The following is a 22,544-nucleotide window of genomic DNA, read 5'->3' as shown; positions in this document are numbered from 1 at the left end:
CAAAAAAAAAAAAAAAAAAATATGAGGGAGTGCTGTGTGCCACAATGGGGATGAACCCTGAAAACGTGCTAAGTGAAAGAAGCCATACGCAAATCACATCATCACAGTTTTATGTGAAGTGTCCCAGAAGGCAGATCATAGAGACAGCAAGTCATTGAGTGGTTGTCAGGAGCCTAGGAGAAGACAGGGCTGGGGTGGCTGCGCATGGGTCTGGAACTTCTATGAGGTGTGACAAAAAGTTCTGAGACTGGTGGTGGTGGTTGTAAGCTCTGGTCATTGAGAAATTACTGAGTTGTACACTTGAAAAAGAGTGTTAGGATGAGTGAATTATATCTCAGTAACTGTTTTTATTAAAAGTAATATTGTAATAAATGAAGGATCTTCTTAGGAAGACTGAGTCAAATATGTAAGGAATGTTGAAGAAGGTGAGTGGGAAACTTGAACTTGACCTGAAAGCAGAGTGGGGAGTATTTAGGTGAGGAAGGAAGGAGAGAGAAACAGGACTAACCATGTGCTCCCGCCTGTTTAATCAGATAGAAGTTTCAGATAGCCGATGCCTTCCAGGGGATGTTGGTAGACCAGGGTTTTAATAAATTATACATTGATACCCCTAGATTTTTTGTGTTTTCAATGTGGACATTCATGTAGCAGCATCAAACACACGTTTGCAGTTTGCACTTGGAGACACTGCCTGTTAGTCAAAGCAGCATAATTGCAGTAGTGTAGCCAACTTTGCCCCAAAGAAAGAGAAGAAAATGAGCTTTTTGAATAGTGCTATGTACATGAGAAATACATTTTTACGTATTCTGACATAATTCTGACACTTCACCCTCTTTTGGTTACTTTTTTACTGTTTTACATATGGAGTCGAGTTACTCTTATGGTTTTTTCCCCAAAGGAAAGAAATGTAAAACTGTGATAAAAGACTGGTATCTTTCTTGGGAATCTGTAATATTCATAGGATTAAACAAATTGGGCCAGGCTCGGCTCAGCCTAACATCCCAGCAATTTGGGAGGCCGAGGCAAGTGGATTGCCTGAGCCCACGGGTTCGAGACCCACCCGCGCCACATGGTGAGACCTCGTCCCTCGTCTCTACAATACATCAAAAATTAGCTGGGTGTGGTAGCACACACCTGTAGTTTCGGCTGCTTGGAAGGCTGAGGCGGAAGGATCCCAGGAGTTCAACACTGGGGTGGCCGTGAGCATGCCACTGCACTCCAGCCTGGGCGACGGAGTGAGACTCCAACTAAAAGCAAAAACAAATTGCCCACACGTTTACAACCTAAAGTAATCAAGAAATCCTATGTTTAAGACCATTTTGATACATTTTCGTGGTCAGGTTTTGAGGGAGACTGGACTCTCCTTGGACCATACTGATTCGTGTCATTCCAAAGCTCCTTCCTTATAAGCAACATGTGAGCTATAAGCTAACAGGCTGTGGAAAGGTCATACGGTTTGCGTGACTGCGTCTTGGTGTTGGGTTTTGGCTGGTCCTCATGCGCTGCTGCCTCCTGATGTTCCTCTTGCTTGCTGTTGAAGTGGGCGGCATGAACCACCTGCGGGAGAATGGCATCGTGCACCGTGACATCAAACCCGGCAACATCATGCGTGTCATCGGGGAGGATGGGCAGTCAGTGTACAAGCTCACAGATTTCGGAGCGGCCAGAGAGCTGGAGGATGACGAGCAGTTTGTGTCTCTGTACGGCACAGAGGAATACTTGGTAAGCTGTTGGTGACAGACCATTTCCGTTGAAGAAGCTTGACCCACAGCAGATAGAATTGGGTGGTTGCCAGTTCACTATAAAAAGTCGTGCCGTTTTTACGACAGAAATGAGACTTTCTGTTGTAAGAATGTGGTGTGTGACAAGGGAGTTAGGTGTTGATCATCTGTAAGGTGCTAATAATTGGCTATTAAAAATTCTTGGCTGGCCAGGCTTGGTGGCTTAGCCTGTCATCCCAGCACTTTGGGAGGCCGAGGTGAGTGGATTGCCTGAGCCCACGGGTTCGAGACCAGCCTGGGCAACTTGGCGAGACCTCATGTCTAAATCAAAATTAGCTGGGCATGGTGCACCTATAGTCCTGACTACTTGGAAGGCTGAGGTGGAAGGATCACTGGAGCCCAGCAGGTCGACGCTGAGGTGGCCATGAGCATACCATTGCACTCCAGCCTGGGCGACGGAGCGAGACTCCAACTAAAAAAAAATTTTTTTTGGCATTTTTATAGTGCCCTTAAATCCTTGAATGTGACTGCTGCTATGCTATGTTAGAAGGAAAAGCTACCTAGACACTCAGAGCATCTAACTAGTGACAGCTCCCTTTTTGGGTGAGTTAGTATATTAAGAGTTATTATAATGCTATTCCCTGCAGAGCAAGGGTCATTATGTCTTTGAAACAAGCGTCCATGAGGTTGGCTAGTGAATGACTGAAAGGACCATTGTTGGAAACACACACACCCAATGAAATCCTCTGTCAATCTCTCACTTGAAATGCTAGAAAAGCTCTGTGGTAGAAAAGTTGAGGTAGGGTTGTTTGTGTAAAGTCAGTAAATCTGTGAGACACTTGACATACTTCAAAGCATACTTATGTCTTTTGTTATGTTATATAAGCAGGAAACTTATATAGCTGTCATCAAGTGTTCAAGGCTCTGGGCTTTGTCTTAAAAGTCTCAGATTGTATAACTTTTTTCCAGTTGGATTCTGCTTTTAAGATCTTACAAGATGTGCCAGGTCTGGTGGCTCAAGCCAGTCATCCCAGCACTTTGGGAGGCCAAGGTGAGGGGATTGCCTGAGACCACGGGTTCAAGAACAGGCTAGGCAACTTGGTGAGACCTCATCTCTACAATAAATCAAAAAATTAGCCAGGCGTGGCAGCACGCACCTGTAGTTCCAGCTACCTGGAAGGCTGAGGCGCAAGCATCGCCGGAGCCCAGCAGGTCGGGTGACCTTGAGCGTGCGTGCCACTGCCTTCCAGCCTGGGCAACAGAGCGAGACTCCGACTCAAAAAAAAGAGATCTTACAAGATGAATCAAAGTGTCTTTTCTTCTAACTGTGGGTAGTCTGTAGATAGGTCTGATGATCTTTTAGGTAACAGTACCCAGCAGTGGGTTACCGTCATCATTCCACAAGTATCAGTGCAGAGCCTCCTGTGTGCCAGGCGTTGTCCTAGGCAGGAGACCATCGTGGTGAACTAGACACATCTCTCCTGCCCTGCAGAGCCCATCTTCCAGTAGGGAGGGCCATTAGCAAGGACAGAGATGAGGTCAGTCCAGACCACTGAAGTTCCGCCGAGGCAGTCAGCTGAGGGGAGGCGGTCCAGGGTGACTCGCCGGAGTATGGTGGCTGGGGAAAGCCTCCTTTCAGGTGTGAGCGGGGAGACACCAGAGCGATCAGAAGGAGCAGGCTAGGCCAGGCCTGGGACTGGGCATTCCGCAGAAGCAGCAGTCGCCGATGCTGCAAGACCAGAGTGACCGCAGGGGCTGGAAACGCAGGAGGGAAGGGCATTTGGCCAGAGCTCAGCAAATGGCCAGAGTGGACCTGGAGGGACCAGGGCCAGCAGGCCATGCAGGCCAGCGGAGCGGCACCCTGTGTCGAGTGCATATTCTGCGGTGTTCCCTCCAGCTTCTCGGAGTGACAGCTTTAGATCTCATGGTCAGTCTATACATACCTCAACAAAAGAATAGCACAACACCTACAAACACCATCAAGGCAGATATAGTAAAGTAACAGGTATTTAACATGGGAAAGTTGAACAGTTTTGCTAGCAGATTAAGTAGTCATATATCCTTGCTCAGATATGTAATGGTGCTTTTGCATGCAAAGGCCAAGGTGACTTGGATTTGTGAGTCATACGTTACGGGGGTGTTGTCATTCCATGTTTTCCCAGCGTAGTGAGTAATTTGTTTTCTTGTTTTGTTTTTGAGTTGGAGTCTCACTCTGTTGCCTAGGCTGGAGTGCAGTGGCACACTCATGGTCCCTGCAGCCTTAACCTGCTGGGCTCTGGCAATCCTTCTGCCTCAGCCTTCCAAGTAGCTGGAACCACAGTGCGTGCCACCACACCTGGCTAATTTTTTTGATTTATTGTAGAGACGAGGTCTTGCCAGATACCCAGGCTGGTCTCAAACCCCTGAGCTCAGGTATTCCTCTCACCTCCGCCTTCCAAAGTGCTGGGATGATAGGCGTGGGCCAGCAAGCCCGGCAGCAGTCCTCAGTAAAGTTTCTAACCAAACAAAGTAATTTAGAAATAGTTACATTCTCAGAAGAACTGTACAGAAATACTTGGTTATATATAAAATGGAGTTAGAAATAAGTGTTTCACCTGTGCACGTATCTGGCAGGACCTTCAGAAGTCATTCTTCAGAGCAGTCACTGCCCTGCAGGGTTCCCCTCAGTCTCCGATCTCTGCCACGGAGTGTCAGTGGCCTGGCCCCGTTACCATAAGAACCGTTGCAGACCCATGGTCGTCCGGTGTTGACCTTCGAGGGGTGGCTCCCCAGTACCCTGTAAACTCCTGGGACCACGGTTTAGCTCTTGCTTCTAATAGACTCTTGAACTGGGCAAAGCAAAAGGGTAAATTAACTGACTCCAAGTCTGTGCTGTACTCCAGGCCAGAGTTTGCTCATTTTCCATTTCGGAGTATGCTTAGCCCTGATTTCAAGTGCAGTGACCGGAAGTTATCAGATGTGATAAAGAATCATCTCAACACCAGCAGTATAGAAACGTTCCAGTTGAAGCGAAACGTGTCTCATTTTGAAGTTCCCAGGAGCTCCCAAGCCACATGATAGAACCCCTTGCTTCTGTGTTAAAGTCAAAATACAGCAGCGTTCTCCCTCTGCCATTTTTGCTGCAATGGGTGTCGTCTCCGTCATGTAACCCCGAAGCTCTCGGAGTGCTTAATCCCTCTGCTGCTGTCCAGGCGCAGCAGCCGGGCCCCCAGTGCCAGCCCTACACCAGCATGAGCGGGTAAGGCCACGCCAGCCACTCACCCCAGAGCAGCGTCCAGCCGCCCATTTAGGCAGGTGCCATTGCGCCTTGTGAAGTCCCCCTGTGCCTCCTCCCAGAACTGCTGCATCTCCTCTTCCCCAGGTTCCAGAGGACACTAGGCATGGCCAGGTGCTCACGGCCTGTTCTCAGCCCCGTTGATGCGCTGAGTGCCAGCAGCTGGCCAGGGGTGTGGCTGTTGCCTCTGGACAGCATCCCCTTTGCGTGTCGTGCCACTGGATCAGCAGGCCACACAGACCCCATTCGCTTCCAAGCCCCTGTCTTGCCCCGCTCACCTCCACTTTTAATTTCTTGTTAAAATATATTTCCCCAAAGAGTCTTTCTTCCATCCCCCCCAAATCCAGAGTTTTTTGTGAACGTTTGGGGGTCAAAGTCATAGGCCGTGTCATTTAGAAGCCCCTTCCAGCGCGTGGCCTGCACTGGCTGCCAGCCCCCTAGGTCGTGGCCAGATCCCTCTGTCATCAGGGATTGTTTTGGCTTGAGATCACTCAGGTGGTGACTGGTCTGTGGTGCTTTCTCGAAGCTTCCTCTTCCAAGAGTCTTCAAGCTGCCATACACAAAGTCTGTAAAGGAGGCAAAGTGTGTGTGCCCCTGGGTCTTCTCTGCAGAGAGAAATGTCTACTGTCAGAGGATCCACCTGTCTTCAGTGACTCTGGTGTGGCATCTCCTATGTTTAACAGCAGCCCGGCTGTATATCTGGGTCACTGGCTCCCCAGTGAACTCCGCTGGGCCAATCCTCTGAATTGGTCCTAGAGAGTTCAACTTTCATTTTAGAGCCCACCTGCCTTGCCTTGATGCATTGTACCTCAGGGATGAGGCAGCGAGGTCAAGGCTGATAGGCTTCGGGTGTGGGCAGCTGGGGAGGGTTGGTGACGCTGTTTACGTGAGGATTCGGAGTTTGACGAGGGAGAACGAGAGTCTCTGTGGATTATTGCGTTTGAAGTGCCTTTGAGACATTCAGAGGACAGTTGGATGTAGGATCTGGGGCTGAGAGCCGAGAGAGTTGGACGTTAAACCAGGTAGATGATGTTCAAGGCAAGAGGCCACGCAGGAGACCAGGAAGTAGGGCAGGCACACGCCTGGACAGTTCTCGGGCCTTCTTGAGAAGTTTTGCTGTGGTGGGGGCAGAGAGCTGGGTGGTTGCTGAAAGAGGTTGGGGCCAGTTCAGGGTTGTTTCAAGTGGGAGATAATTACAGCATGGGTCATAAGCAGAAAGAAATGGTCCTGGACACAGAAAAAAATGGATGCATCGAGTAAGCGGCTAATTGCAAGAACTGATTTCTGGAACCGGTGAGACGCCGTGATGGGTCCACGCATAGACGGGAAGCTAGCCCTTGTAGGACCTGGAAGGTGGGCCCAGAAATGGCACAGACGCCCTGGGAGGTGTTGGCTGAAGGTGCAGAGGAGAGTTGACCAGATCGCTTTCTTACCTTTTCAAAGTCTGTGGTAAGGCCATCAAATGAGGGCCAGGGAGGTGGAGATTTGAGAGGGAAGACGGAAGCCGTCCTCCAGGCTGGGGGAGTGAAAGTGTCAGGGAAGCCCTGGAGACCTCCTCAGCAGCGTTGCGTGCCCACTGGCTCTGCGTGTGTTTCAGCAGGCCACAGGGTCACAGTCTTTCGTCTTTTTAACCTCAGCATCCTGACATGTATGAGAGAGCGGTGCTGAGGAAGGACCATCAGAAGAAGTACGGAGCCACAGTGGATCTCTGGAGCATCGGGGTGACGTTCTACCACGCGGCCACCGGCTCGCTGCCTTTCAGGCCATTTGAAGGTCCGCGCCGGAATAAAGAGGTGATGTAAGTACTTTCTCCAGCCAAGCTGAGAGTGACTTTCAAATGTGTCTCTATCTTATTTTGTGGTATCACATGGTAGACGTGTACACTAATGGAAACTGGCCCGGCAGTCATTTCAGGCTCTAAACTACCTGGTTTTTAATAGGAATGCAGCCTTATAAACGCAGAGACATAGTTTTCCATTTTGTGTTTAAATGTCTTGCATACAGAATATAAATGGTATCCAATCTTTGGTCCATCACTAAAAATACACTTCTTTCTGGATTTTATTTCTGCATACTGTTTACTTAATCTCTCTCTGTGTGCCTGTCAGCACTTTTTCTCCATACAACTGAAAAAAAAGAAAAACAATTCTGTAGATTACTAGAACCATTTTCAGAGCTCAGAGAAATTTAAGTCTTACCCTGAACTGATCTGATTTCTTTTGCCATTTTAAAAGTAACATTTTGGACAGGGCATGGTGATGGTTCACGCCTATAGTCCCAGCATTTTGGGGTGCTGAGGCAGGAGGATCCCAGGAGTTCGAGACCAGCCTAGGCAACATAGTGAGACCTCACCTCTACAAAAAAATCATCTGTGCATGGTGCACAGCTGTAGTCCCAGCTACTTGGGAGGCCGAGGAGGAAGGATCAAGGCTGAGGGATGGCTCACCACAGGAGGTCAAGGCTGCTGTGAGCCATGATCGAGCCATTGTACTCCAGCATGAATGACAGAATGAAACCTCAATTTTAAAAAATTAACATTTTTGGCAATGATGTAACTTTTTTCTGGTGTTATAGATTTGGACAAGAGACTATTTTACTAGTACGGTGTACACATATGTACTGCTGTGCTTATTAGGAAATAATTACTATGTAGAAAAATCACTTACTATGAACCAAGGAAAAGAGAGACACATTTCTAGATGTGAAATTTATTATAAAAATCATACATTGGCCGGGCTCAGTGGCTCAGCCTTGAATCCTAGCACTTTGGGAGGCTGAGGTGAGTGGATGGCCTGAGCCCGCGGGTTCGAGACCCGCCTGGGCAGCTTGGCAAGGCCTCATCTCTACAATAAATCAAAAATTAGCCGGGCCTGGTAGCGCGCACCTGTAGTTCCAGCTACTTGGAAGGCTGAAGCGGAAGGATCGCCAGAGCCCAGCAGGTCGAGGCTGCAGTGGCCGGGAGCGGCTACTGCACTCCAGTCTGGATGACAGAGTGAGACTCCAACTCAAAAAAAATAACAATAACAACAACAAAATCATTCATTGACCACACTTCTTTTTATTTTAAATAAATTAATGAATGATCTTGCTTAGTGGGAAACAGCCAGCCCATATACACGTAAAACCATGAGGTGAAGAGTGCCGAGTTTAGTGAACAGTTTGGGACAGCAGCTCACTGATGGTATCCCTCTGCAGCCGGCATTCAGGGCCTCCCGTGTTTCTCAAGCCTTGGCAGGTTGGACCTTGACACGATGGACCTTCACACATGACTTGAAGCAGCCCTCACTGCTGTAGAAGCGCAGTTGCTTCTCTAGCTCCGAAATCAGAGGGGGCCGCCTGCTTTTCCTTCTGCCAGTGGGAGAAGGAGAGCAGACTCGGATGGGACAGCAGCTTCTGTGGAAGTGTGGGTGTCCGTTCCTCCCAGCGGGGACGGTGCTCATCCTCCTGGGCAGAAGCCACCTGTTCCCTGGAGCTAGGACACCTGGTGGTTCTGTCCGACCCCCTGCGCATGCAGACCTCCTTTAGAAGAATCGTTACTTTATCTGCACAGAAAGGTGGCATTTCACGAACACTAATGCTAAGAGCGTACAGGGGTGCTTGAGGCCATCGGAGTAACAGCATCTTGCTTTCCTGACCAGGATGCATTCGCTTCCCATGATGGCAGTGGTTATGAATGTGATTATACGTGATTCTCATCAAAATTTGCTAAACTCTTTAAGAATTTGGAGGCATTCCCTTAAGGATCTTGCCGTCCGTTCTGTTCTCCCCCTTGTGCACTGACCTCATCTGTCTCCACTTCCTCCTCAGAGCCTTCTCACATGAACACACCTTATTTTTCACATTAATTTCTCCTTCTCTGAAAAATCTCTTAAGGGAGAAATCCTGGCAGCCTCAGCTGAGGAGGCAGCAGATGGTTGGAATCAGCTGTGCTGGTTTGCTCTACTTTTTAAAATGTGCATGTGCTCATTGGCTCCAACTGCATTTATTTAGACTTTAAACAAACAAAATCTGCCAGAAGAATACCTCTGAGCTCACGTCAGACTCTGCCATGTGGCGTTTCACGCCTTCGTGGGGGTGTGAGTATCCCAGAAGGCTTGGAGTACTCCGTCTCTCCCCTTCCTAGGTTCTGTTTCAGCAGGAAAGGGCTGACCCCGCACAAGGGTGCCGTCCTGGATAGCACTCTCTTGCTTCCCCCTTCATTTTTAGCTTCAGTTCATCTTTATTTTTATCACCTTCATCAGGAATCAGATTATATTTGGTTTATAATTTTGGAACATACGGCTGGGCACAGTGGCTCACAACACTTTGGGAGGCTGAAGCAGGAGGATTGCCTGAGGCCAGGAGTTCGAGATCAGCCTGGGCAACATCGTGAGAACTCATCTCTACAAAAAATCAAAAAACTAGCCAGGTGTGGTAGTGCACACCTGTAGTCCCAGGTGCTTAGTTAACTGAGGCTGAAGGATTGCCTGAGCCCAGAAGATAGAGGCTGCATTGAACTGGGATCCTATCACTGCTTTCCAGCCTGGGTGACAGAGTGAGACCCTGACACACACACAAAAAAAAGTTAAAAAAGAAAAAAAGAAAAAATTGGCACATACACCTATTCCTATATGGGTACATATTTTTTCAATATGCAAAGAATATTTCTGACACTGTGCTCTATATATGTTTTGTTTGTTTGTTTGTTTTCAGTCAAAGTCTCGCTGTCCTCAGGGCTGGAGTACAGTGGCATGATCACAGCCACCACAGCCTCCACCTGCTGAGCTCAGGTTATCCCTCTGCCTCAGTCTTCCAGGCGTACGCCACCATGCCCAGCTAATGTTTTTTTGATGTATTTTAGAGATGAGGTCTCTCTATGTTGCCCAGGCTGATCTCGAATTCCTGGGCTCAGGCAGTCCTCCTGTCTCAGCCTCCCAAAGTGCTGGGATTACAGGCATGAGCCACTGTGCCAGCAGTTTTTAAAAGTCTTCTGCAGAAGTCATTTAGTCCAGTTGTGCCTTTGGACAATACGGGCAAACTGGATTAGGTGCTTCTTTTCATGGTCCAGAGACGTTCTGTGACATAACTCATTTTGTGTTTGCTCGATTTTCCGATGAAAAAATTAACGTTTTTGTTGTGAACATCAAGGTGCTGTTCTGAGGCTCTCTGCTGTGGCTCATGTAAAACAGCCACTGTAAAACCCACTGTTCTGCCACGGTCGGTCCCATTCAAGTGTCTTGATTGTTCTGTGGATCCTGTGAATGTCAGTCACAAGGTGTCAGCCAGCCTATAACGATAGGTGCGATTGGAGAAGTGCTTCAGCGAAGCCCACTCGTGCGCCATGCAGAGAGGGACTGCCTACTTATTCTGCTTTCACTTTCCCCAAGGTATAAAATAATTACTGGAAAGCCTTCTGGTGCCATATCTGGAGTGCAGAAAGCAGAAAATGGCCCGATCGACTGGAGCGGGGACATGCCTGTTTCTTGTAGTCTTTCCCGGTGAGTGTCGTGCACCCGAGTCTCGCGTTTTGCACTGTGGGGTTTGAAGTCTTTGTTGCCTGAAATCACAGATACTCAAGTGTAGTTGGCTTTTATTTTCATTAGAAGTTGTGAAAGCCTACACTATGATGTGTGGCGTGTGTCTTTGTGGTGATGGAGAGACGTATTCTGAGTGCTGTAATTTCCCCAGATGTTTCTTGGGACACAAGGCATATATGTTTGAGATCACTACATCACTACTGGTCTTGGAATTCTTCCCAGCATGAGGACCCTGCTCAGGACCTGATACCTTTCTAATGGCTCCATGTTGGTGGGCCACAGATGGCAGTGTGGATAGGAGGGAATTCTCAGCTGAAGCTGTGAAAAGCAAACAGCCAAAGGAGGTTCATGTTGCCTTCATTTTTATTTTTTTATTTTTTATTTTTTTGAGTTGGAGTCTCACTCTGTCACCCAGACTGTAGTGCAGTGGCCACTCACGGCCACCGCAGCCTCAACCTGCTGGGCTCCAGCGATCCTTCCGCCTCAGCCTTCCAAGTAGCTGGAACTACAGGTGCGCGCTACCATGCCCGGCTAATTTTTGATTTATTGTAGAGATGAGGTCTCGCCAAGTTGCCCAGGCAGGTCTCAAACCCGCGGGCTCAGGCCATCCACTCACCTCAGCCTCCCAAAGTGCTGGGATTACAGGCTGAGCCACTGAGCCCGACCAGTTGTCTTCCTTTTAAAAATAGTCGAGCTAGGCTGTGTGCAGTGGCTCACACCTGTCATCCCAGCACTCTGGGTGGCCGAGGCGAGAGGATTTTCTCAGCCCAGGGGTTCGAGAACAGCCTGGGCAACCTGGCGAGACCTGGTCTCTACAATAAATCAAAAGATTAGCCAGGCATGGTGGCTTGCACTGGTAGTTCCAGCTACTTGGGAGGCTGAGGCGGAAGGATCACCTGAGCCCAGCAGGTCGAGACTGCAGTGGCCACGAGCGTGCCACTGTACTCCAGTCTGGGCGACAGAGTGAGACTCCGTCTCAAAAATAAAATAATCAAGCTATTCAGAAGGGGAAAAATAATCATTTTCTCATACTTTTTCCAGCATTTCAGATGTTCATATGGGTCTTTTTAAATTTAGCAGACAGACTATCACAAGGAAAGAATTACAATAAAATAAATTTAAAGTAGTAAGTAAATTATTTTAGGTTTCACTCTGGAAATAAAACGAAGACCAGTATTCAGAATTTGTGATTCCTGAATTAACTTCTGGTTTTTCCCAAGTGTGGTAGTTAGAGAAACCACAAGTGGACACAGGCTGTGGGGTGCTGGCTTGGCACCTGTGATGAGTTGTGGGTGCTTTGTGTATGACCTTTATCATATACATACTTAAAACAAGCAGTAGAACCCTCTGTTTTACATATTGAATTCTGTGAAAATTTATTTAAACCAAGAGTTCCACTGCTAAAACCATTTTCAAAAGCATTTCATATTGTCTAAAGAACAGTTTCTAAAATACACTTGTGTCATGCAGCTGGATTGCTAAGAGAAATTTATTTTGTTGGAGAATGGAATGGAGTATTGTAACAGTGATTTGTATTACATTTTTATTTAGAAAATACTCATTTTGAGGATCCCAGGCAAAACTGATAACATGTAAAGGGCCAGGAAACGAATCCTTGCTGGTTTATGATTACATTGCCAAAACTCAGAGTCAGAAATATCTGATTATCTGACTCTAGCGTATTTCTGGAGGGTAACAGACCTGACCTAATCAGTCTTTAGCATACCAAGTTATGAATTGTTTGGTAAAAGTTGCTCAGGTGCCAAAAAACAATTTTACTTTAAATAGTAAAGATTTTTGGTACTGCAGATCAGCAGTGGAAACAAGCACCAAAAATGTCATGGAACTGGGCACAGTGGCACACACCTGTAGTTGCAGCTACTCAGGAGGCTGAGGCAGAAGGATCACCTGAGCCCAGGCATTTGAGGCTGCAGTGAGTTATTGCACTACTGCACACCAGCCTGGGTGACAAAGTGAAGCCCTGACTCTAAAAAAAAAAAAAAAACACCAAAGTCTATAATCCCTGGTTTACTGACAAGTGACAGTGAATGAAGGTCACCTAGCTTTCTGGAAATTAATCTAATAATAATGGCAGTTCCTTTGATCTGGTGGTAAATATTATGATTTTGTGCCTAGACAAATTGTGACGTGTTCACTCTTCAACTAACTTCTCGATCCTGCTCTAGGGGCCTTCAAGTTCTGCTGACCCCTGTTCTGGCAAACATCCTGGAAGCAGATCAAGAGAAATGTTGGGGTTTTGACCAGTTTTTTGCAGAAACTAGTGATATACTTCACCGGATGATAATTCATGTTTTTTCACTACAACAAATGACAGCTCATAAGATTTATATCCACAGTTACAATACGTAAGTACCTTTGGGTGTTTGCTTCCTCAGGCACATACCGTGTTCCGTAGGAGGTATTTTCCCAAGTTAGGAGAGCAGTAGAGAGGTGCCTCACTTTCCCCAGAGGTGTCTGCTGCCCACTTTTAAAACAGTGCCCTTCCACTTACCTCTGGAGTAAAAAGATTGAGTTTCCGGTTTTCTAAAGTTTGTAGGTAAATTAACTTGTTCTTAAACTGCAAGTTTTACAGGACTGCTTTTATTTTGTGCCTTCTTTCAAATTACATAATCACAAATGACATCTGTAATAACTGAGCTAGATTTTATGAAGGGTACTCTTCTGTCATTTAAAAAATATTAAAGCTTGGCTGGGCTTGCTTGGCGCAGCCTGTAATCCCAGCACTTTGGGAGGCCGAGGCGAGAGGATTGTCTGAGCCTGCGGGTTTGAGACCCACCCGGGCAACTTGGCAAGACCGCGTCTCTACAACAAATCAATAACTAGCCGGGCGTGGTAGCGCACACCTGTAGTTCCAGTTACTTGGAAGGCTGAGGCGGAAGGATTGCCGGAGCCCAGCAGGTGGACACTGGGGTGGCCGTGAGTGTGCATGCCACTGCACTCCGACCTGGGCGAAAGAGTGAGACTCCAATTCAAAAATAAATATTAAAACCTAAATCTTAAATACAGTTAGTGTAGTTATTATTTGCGTATGTGGTATAAAGCACTCGGTACTGGGGAAATTATTAATGTTTGTTTTATGGAAACAAAAATATACTCATGTGATCTTAAGAAACTACCCATGTGATAAAACTGCATAAAACTAAGAACAATCACATACCTCGTGATGGCGTTTTGGTCAACAATGGACTACGTCTGCGAAACTGGTCCCATAAGATGATAAGACCATTTATGTACTGTGACTTTTCTGTGTTACGCTCCATTTAGCTTCATGGACACTTTAGCATTGTGTTAAGCTGCCTACAGTGTTCAGTGCAGTAATGTGCTATGCACGTGTTTAGCCCAGGAGCAGGAGGCTTGTCACAAAACCTAGGTGTACAGCAGGCTGGCCACACAGGGCTGTGTGAGGACACTCTAAGACAGCCCCACAGGGATGAAGTCACCTTACGATGCATCTCTCAGAATGTCTCCCATTGCTAAATGATGCATGGCTGTATGTGCGCGCGTGCACGCGCGCACGCGCGCGCACACACACACGTATATGCAACTGGGGAAATCGGAGTAGAGTGTGTCAGTGTTGACATGTTGATATTTTACCCTTAATATGAGTGAGGTATGATGGGAGTTATTTCTTCCAGCTGCATGGGCATCTACAGTGACCTCCAAATAAAATGTTTTGTAGAGTGAAGGGGGAAACACTACAACCATTCTATGTGCCTTCATTTCTGTTTTGACAAAATTCAATAGCAGTTTTGATACTTCATAAAAATTAGTAAAAGGGACTTTTGCTGGTAATTAAGGAATACAATCAATTAGATAAAATATTGTTTTAGATATTAATGTATAAACATAAGTATAACATTATGAATCTAAGCAATGCAGTAATACTGACATAACACGAGATTGCAATGTCCTGTCTGTCTTTATTTCGGTATGTAAGAGCTGAATAGACACACATTGTGGTTTGGAGTTAGCCACAGTTCTCATTCTGAAAGTATGCTTGAGCGTAAGAAGTTTACCCAAGCCTGAGCCAGTTCATAACAGAGGCTGGTGGAGCTGAGTCACAGCGCTGCTGCCAAAACATTGTTTTTTATGAACCTGTTCAAGGGGAATCTGTCTCTTCCACAAAACATTGTCTTGGAATTACATGGCTTTGTTAATTCACCCAGCAAACGTGGTCCCATGGTACTGACCTCGGTTCTCACACAGCCAAACCCTTTGGTCCGCACAGCAGTTCTGTGGGGTGCACACCATTAAATCCCCACCCTAGTGATGAGAAAGATGAGCACAGAGCACCAAGCTATTGCCGGTCTCGTCGCCAGGTGCAAAGGGCTGGGGTGAACTCCGGTGTATGGCGCAAGTCCGTGCTATCGCCCTCTCTGCTGTATTGGCTCCCATTTCTAAACGCTAAGAATCCTGGAGACTACACAGGTATCCAAACAAAAACACTTTAAACTTCACAACTGTGGACAACTGGGTCGTGTGGAATTGCCAGTCTGGTGGACTTCGTCGTATCCACATTAGCCAAACAGCATTTATATGGACTGGCCATGGTCTTGCAAATGTGAGCTAGAAGTGGATGTTGTTGTAGTCAGTGTTCCAGAAACATCGTACCTGTCATTTTATCCTCAGTTACGTTGTCCTTAATTTTCCTCACACAGTGCTACTGTGTTTCATGAGCTGGTGTATAAACAAACCAAAATTGTCTCTTCAAATCAAGAACTTGTCTACGAAGGTCGCCGCTTGGTCTTGGAACCCGGGAGGCTGGCGCAGCACTTCCCTAAGACTACTGAGGAGAACCCCATCTTCATCGTCAGCCGGGAACCCCTGAACACCATAGGTCTGGTCTACGAAAAGAGTGCGTGGCCTTTTCCTTGTTGTTTTTACTAGCCATTATAAAAAAAGCTCATTGTAGGGCAAATTGGCGAGACCTCATCTCTACAATAAATAAAAAAATTAGCTGGGCGTGGTAGCGCGCGCCTGTAGTTCCAGCTACTCGGAAGGCTGAGGCGGAAGGATCGCCGGAGCCCAGCAGGTCGAGGCTGCGGTGGCCAGGAGCGGCCACTGCACTCCAGTCTGGGCGACCGAGTGACACTCCGACTCAAAAAAAAACCCAGCTCATTGTAGAAATGATTGTCATCTTCTTAAAGCAGATGATGTTGTTTATGTAGAATGCTCATAGATATTAAAATTCTGTGAATTATGTGAAAGCGAGTGGCTGTAAAATTGAAAGCCTTATAGACATATCTTGACTTCAAATATTTAGTGTTATAGAGTGGTAAACTAGTTTGTTACATAGGGTTTACTATAACTCTGCTTTAAGTGTTTTGCAAACACTCAAAATAACCTTTTGCATCACAAATTTGAGCAAATCCGTATTGTGTCCAGTGTGTCTAGGACGTGTGCCAGGCTCTAGCATCCAAGAAGAGGCAGAGCTGCACTTTTGGAATCTCTTAAATTATTCATTCTACTGGCAGGAAAAAATGAATTACTCAAATTTGTACATGCCTATTTGGAACTTTGGGGTTTGGTTGAGATTTTAAAATTAAACATTGAGCTCATTGCATTGGAATATACTTAAGGGAAATGTGAAACTCCTTAGAAATATCAGAGGTAATTTGTTAGGGAATGAGCATTATTGTTTCAAGTAGCTTTTTTTAACCAGGAAAAGTACATTAAAGGTTTTGTCATCAGTGTTTAATTTAGATGTTCTGTTTGCTGTATGTAAAGGTTAATGTAATTACATGATTTTCTTTCTCATCTTAAGTATTTCTCTTTGTATTTCAGTTTCCCTCCCTAAAGTCCACCCACGTTATGACTTAGATGGGGATGCCAGCATGGCTAAGGTCAGTGTTTACTTAAAGTACTGTGTGAACACCTGATTCAAATTTTTACCATGGAGCAACAAAATGTGTTGTCTTTTAATATGCCTGTATGATTTAGGAAGTCATGCATATACATTGGAATTCATTCCAAATTGTTTTGTATTCTTTCTTCCTTTTCATCCTTTCTTGAACTCATCGTAAGAAGGTTGCCTCCATGGAGACAGAGCATGTTTAGATAATGTTGAAGCTGGAGTATTTGTTACAGTTTTGTCTGCTATTAGCTTTTAGGGATTGGCGCTGCATTATGCTTTTAATTAGCCTGATAGAAGTGTTTAAGCTGGAAATATCGTTCTTACCTTGTACCACAGTTAGTATCCGATACTGACATTTTGAATTGTTTCCTTAGGCAGTAACGGGGGTTGTGTGTTACGCCTGCAGAATCGCCAGCAGCTTGCTGCTTTACCAGGAGCTGGTGCGCAAGGGGATACGATGGCTGGTGTGAGTAAGGCTGAAATGTAAAACTGATCTTCATGTGGAACTCACTGGAAACGTGGCAAACCACTCCCTCTATGCTGTTTTACCTTTCCAGGGTAGTTAGGGTCAGGTGCTTGCTTTTCTTGTTTGCTTTTGGATTTTTTAAGAGAGAGGGTATGGTGACCAACCTGGGCAACTCGGTGAGACCTCATCTCTACAGTAAATCAAAAAATTATCTGGGCATAGTGGTGCATGCCTATAGTCCCATCTACTCAGGAGACTGAGATGGAAGGATTGCCTTAGCCTGGGAGGTCAAGGCTGCAATGAGCTATGATCGCACTAACGCACTCCAGCCTTGGGTGATGGAGTGAGGCTCTGAATCAAAGAAAAAAAAAAGAAACAGGGTTTCATTCTGTTGCCCAGGCTGGAGTGCAGTGGTGCAGTAGCTCACCACAGCTTTGAACTCTGGGCTCAAGCAGTCCTCCCACCTCGGCCTCCCAAGTAGCTGGGATTATAGGCATGAGTCACCATGCCCAGCCATGCTTGATTTTTATTTCAGTACATCTGTTCCACATTTAGTTCACAGAACATTTAGCAACTGTTTTTTCATTTGAATCCTACAATAAGCTTGTGAAACAGGACAGATAGTATCTGATTTTTAAAACTTATACCATACTGTTCCTACCATGTAATAAACAAATGAATTTTTTTTCCAAGGACCTTGACTTGGTTGTCATTTCACTCTCTGGAAGGCTTTGGCTTGTTGAACCCCAGTACCATCGTTGAGTCCTCAGAATCTTCCTCCATTTCCTGCCATTTTCCAAAATGAAGCCACTCTTTTTTTCACACAGTACTGAGATATAATTCACATCCTAGAGATGTAATGCACCCATGTAAATTATAGGTCAGTGGTGTTCCGTCTGTCCACAGAGCTGTACAGCCCCTGATCTTAGAGCATTTTCATCACCCCAGGACGTGACTTGCACCCACCGGCATTCACTTCCCATCTCCCCACAAACCGCCCCGCCCTGGCCACCACGGATGCTCTGTCTCTGTAGACTTGCCCCTTCCAGATTCTTTTTTTTTTTTTGAGTTGGAGTCTCACTCTGTCGCCCAGACTGGAGTGCAGCGGCCGCTCCCAGCCACCGCAGGCTCGACCTGCCGGGCTCCAGTGATCCTTCCGCCTCAGCCTTCCAAGTAGTTGTAACTACAGGTGCGCGCTACCATGCCCGGCTAATTTTTTGTAGAGATGACGTCTCACCAAGTTGCCCAGGCGGGTCTCGAACCCGTGGGCGCAGGCAGTCCACTCACCTCGGCCTCCCAAAGTGCTGGGATTACAGACAGAGCCACCAAGCCCGGCCTTCCAGATTCTTGATGTAGACGGAACCGTGAAGTGAGAGCGTACACACCAGGAAGCACTTACAAACTAATGTTTCAACTAGATCACTTGTGATGGTTATTCTGGATCAGGGTCTTGATCATCTGGTTAGGAAGTCTCTTCCTGAAAGTGACTCTCAGAAATGAAAGACAGATGTGATTTTTACTTTTCACATTTCATGACTTATAGATGTTATCTTTCCATTTGAAACCTTCTCTTTTCTGAGAATTATGCTCCTAGACCTGTGTGTCTTGTACACGCGGTGATAGCCATGGCTGCCCTGTACTGGGAGGTCTTTTCTGGCCCACCTCACTGCACACAGGGCCTGGGGCGTTGGGCTTTTTGGCAGTCCCTTCCTGAAAATGGCCACGAAGCATCTCATTATTCTTACCTTTTTGGGCTTTTTTCTGTGATCTTCGTGTGAAGCTGTGTCATACCGGTAACGTTTTCCAGTGTGTTCACACATCCTGTTTCCAGGCCTGTGTTCTGTTTCCACTAAGAAGCCTCTAAGTTTTACCAGTTTCTGGAAAAACCTAAGTATGCTAGGAGATTCTGGTTTTTCTTGCTCTTATCTACCCCAGTCACTGATCCATGGAGTTTTTATTCTTTTTATTTAATAGTTTATAGTTTAGTAGGTCGTGGAAAAATAGTTTTAGTGTAGACCACTCTTGGGAGGTGTTTTCTTTAAAGGGTCATTGTAATGTTTTAGCCTTCATGGGCCACATATGGTCTTTTTTCTCTCTTTTTTTAAGCAGTCTTTAAAAATGTAACATTAAATCACAGGCCCTACAGAAACAGGCCTTAGGCCTTGGTCTGTGATCCCTGATGTAGACCATAGCCCTTCAGTTATATTATTTGCTAGGTCATCCTTCTTCAGAGATCACACTGTGGGTTAAGCACCTCTGATCCCAAGTGCCCCATAATCCTAAACTCTGTGAGTACCAACATGGTGCTCAGAGGTCTCGTGCAAGGGAAGTACTGGAGCATTTCGCACTGTGAATTTTGAATTGGGCTGCTCGGCTAGTGTGTATCTGTGCAGATATCTCAAAATTCAAATCTGAAGTACTTCTGGTCTCAAGCGTTTTGGGTAAGGGATGCCCCTCCTGTGGTTGGGTCATGGAGTAACCCATGAGCAGTCTATCTGTGAGCAGTAAAGGGAAGTTTTGGTGGCGAAAGATGGAAGGCTCTGCGACTTCTCTGTGTGATTATAGATGTCTGTTTCTTAATGTCATAATGCCTTGGGCTTCTAAGCTGTTAACCTAGTACGTAGTCAGGGTTTGAGAAAACACAAGTGCCCAAGATGACGTGTAAGGGTCACAGAAATGCTCTTAATAGTGGTGTCCCCAAAAGTGTGAATTAGCTTTCCTAATTGTATCAGGAATGTTGTTACACAGTGTGTTTGAACTGTAATGTAGTTAGCGATAGGCTAGAAAAAAATAAGTAATTCCTTAGATTGACTAATGGGAATCTTTTTTTTTAGTGAATTAGTTAGAGATGATTACAATGAAACTGTTCACAAGAAGACAGAAGTTGTGATCACATTGGATTTCTGCATCAGGAACATCGAAAAAACTGTGAAAGTGTGAGTAGATGATGTCCTCGCTGGTTGTGGTCGAACTGTTAAGTGCTGTTCTCTTTTCATGGCATCTGTTTGGTTGTCCGTGACGAGCGTGGCACGCAGGGCAGTGTTACGGCTCATGGTCGCCTCCCACAGAGGCAGAGGCGCCAGTTGCCTCTGAGAGATGAATAGCATCTCTCAGGGCATCTTCCCCCAGGTTTTGCGAAGGAAGAGGCGGTGGGGGAGGAGGCGGGGAGGAACATCTCATTTCCTACAAGCAGAAGCCCTGGACAGGAAGATACAGAGTCTGTCATCAGCAAAGGAATTAGGAAGAGGGGTTTCGAGGCAGCCTTGCGGTGGTATTTTTAGAATCTTAGGAATAGCTCCTAGTTTACGCTTTTTTCTGTGAAGGTCTTTTGAAACAGTATTTTAAACTGTGCTCTTTCTAGAATATGCTATTTGTACTGTAGAGGAGATACAATAAATCAGTATTTACTATTGGCCTCCATTCATCCTGAAATCTAGTATTTTTACTCTATTCCTGACATAAGATTATTTGAAATTAATTTGCCTTTTCTGTTTTATCTCTGAATCTGCAAAGGCTCTTAACTGCAATTTATGTATGAGTAGTATATCAAATGCTTCTTCGGGAAGACATCAAGGTTTTCTTAGAATTTGCTGGCTTATAGATTTTGAATCAATTTCTTATCCTTAAGTGATTATGACAAAAACATAATTTATAAAACGCCTTTTAAAATCTATACAGTCATCATTCTTATTCAATTTTTCCTGTGACTTTTCATGCAGATATGAAAAGTTGATGAAGATCAACCTGGAAGCAGCAGAGTTAGGTGAAATTTCAGACATACACACCAAGTTGTTGAGAGTAAGTATTTACAAAATGGTGAAAATTGTAAGCTCATAATCAATTTTTGCTGTCAAGATTAGCTTTTCTGGAGAGATGATATTTCTAACTCTAGACAAAGGATAGCCTTTTCCCATCTGTAGGAATTTCTTTACAGTGTTTGCATGTCCTAACTCCATAAAATGCTTTTTGTTATTCCCACGTCTACTGTGCCTCATACCCATCTCTGTCCCCCTCATACATGCTGTCCTTTCTTTCTCTCTCTCTCTCTCTGTCCCTCTCCCTCTCCCCCCCGCTCTTCCCCCTCCTCCCCCTCCTCCTCTCATCCTCCCCCCTTCCCTCCCTCCCTCTCTGAAATCCATAATGCTTTTGTGTCGCTGCTGTGGCAATGAAAGCAAGTCCGTGGATGTAACTTCACGCTCATTTGAATGCAGAGTACTTAGGCTTGTTTAGAAATCGGTGCAAACTGGAAAATATCATCAGATCTTTTCTAAAATAAAGAGTGAGGAAGAATGGGGGGCCCCCAAGGCAGTGAATCAGTTCTGTAACTAGAAAAGGCTGAATCCACCTTGTGCGGGCCAGCCACACGGCCAGTGCTGACTGCCCAGAGTGTGGTAGCAGGAACGCCCTTGTTTGTTGCTAGTGGTAGTGTCAGTCGTGGGTGTCAGGACCTTTACGTACTTGGACACCTGTGTCCTTGAAGCCTAACTTCGTCCTGCCTCGTACGTGTCACACCTGTTGCATTCGAGTCTGTAGTAGATAAGAGGAGCCTCTGCAGGTCTGGATGGGGTTTCTCTGCATCTCCTCTTTAAGAGGAAGTCCTCTTCTCCAGCCTCTGAGCAGAGAGCATGAGTCTTGCTGAGCTCTGCTGTGCACCTGGGGCTGCTTGGGGTTTCCTGTTGAGTTTTTGCAGCACTGTGAGGCAGAGGATCAGCCAAATTAGCCGTTTTCTACAGATAAGGAGACAGAAGATTTCGGGTATTTTGCACGTTTTAGAAGGACCTTTACTGTATGGAATGTATATCAAGTATCTTAGTGCTAGTTTGCCTGGGGTTTTATGATCGTGCTGTAACTCTTGGTGGAAGCCAACCTAAGAGACAATCTCGTCTTTAGAGATGGACCGGATTGCTCTGTCTTTGAGTTGACGTGGTCTCCCAAAGAAATGGGGTCTGGACTCTACATTCTTGACCTTGGGATGATCGTTTCTGACCTGGCAATCTGGCTCTGAACACATTGGTTTTATTTAGCTTTCCAGTTCTCAGGGCACGATAGAAACCAGCCTGCAGGACATCGACAGCCGCTTGTCCCCAGGCGGGTCGCTGGCCGACACGTGGGCGCACCAGGAAGGCACTCACCCCAGGGACCGGAAGTAGGTGGCGGCTTGGCGGGTGGGGGCTGCTCTTGATGGTAAATGTCCTTTTCACATTGACTCGATTCATTTATTTATTTTTGTTCTTGTTTTTTTCTTAAACAGTGTGGAAAAACTGCAAGTCCTGTTAAATTGTATCACAGAAATTTACTATCAGTTCAAAAAAGACAAAGCGGAGCGCAGTAAGTAAAATCTGTTGTCTGTTAATCCAGTAAATCCCCTTGTAGTTAGCTTCAGTTCAGCTGGACTAAGTCGATTTACTTGCAAGGGGACTGCTTAAGCCGCTTGTTCCAGAGAGGAGATTCTGTCAGGAAGAGGTTGAATGTACACACGGTCATTCTTAAGACCATCCTTTGGACTATTGTCAGTCAGGGTCATGAGCCCCAGAGCCTGGAAGGTCCAGGAAGGCAACAGGAAGGACTGGCTGTGGGCACTGAGGGACGGGAGGGAGGCCCCAGGGCAGGGGGCATCACCTGAGGCATCGCCTGGTCTTCCCCTTTCTCAGGAGAAGCTGGAAATACAGATTTTATTAGAAACATTCTGACT

At 46.0% G+C, this 22,544-nt stretch overlaps 1 protein-coding gene across 1 annotated transcript in view; it reads left to right on the top strand.

Moving 5' to 3' along the window:
• Window positions 1-22,544, top strand: part of TBK1 (TANK binding kinase 1) — a 37,044-nt gene that overhangs the window by 7,903 nt on the left and 6,597 nt on the right. Inside the window, exons 4-14 of the mRNA XM_008069411.2 lie at window positions 1,541-1,722; window positions 6,633-6,793; window positions 10,362-10,472; window positions 12,698-12,877; window positions 15,191-15,387; window positions 16,317-16,375; window positions 16,761-16,852; window positions 19,687-19,788; window positions 20,572-20,650; window positions 21,877-21,998; window positions 22,104-22,180. Coding sequence (XP_008067602.1) covers window positions 1,541-1,722; window positions 6,633-6,793; window positions 10,362-10,472; window positions 12,698-12,877; window positions 15,191-15,387; window positions 16,317-16,375; window positions 16,761-16,852; window positions 19,687-19,788; window positions 20,572-20,650; window positions 21,877-21,998; window positions 22,104-22,180 — 1,362 coding nt within the window. The remainder of the gene's footprint in view (window positions 1-1,540; window positions 1,723-6,632; window positions 6,794-10,361; window positions 10,473-12,697; window positions 12,878-15,190; window positions 15,388-16,316; window positions 16,376-16,760; window positions 16,853-19,686; window positions 19,789-20,571; window positions 20,651-21,876; window positions 21,999-22,103; window positions 22,181-22,544) is intronic.

The sequence above is a fragment of the Carlito syrichta genome, unplaced genomic scaffold, assembly GCF_000164805.1.
Source record: "Carlito syrichta isolate Samal-C Ts95f unplaced genomic scaffold, Tarsius_syrichta-2.0.1 Scaffold312002, whole genome shotgun sequence".
NCBI classification, from domain to species: Eukaryota; Metazoa; Chordata; class Mammalia; order Primates; family Tarsiidae; genus Carlito; species Carlito syrichta.
The sequence above is the reverse complement of the archived record's forward strand: the minus strand, read 5'-3'. Positions and strand labels throughout refer to the sequence as shown.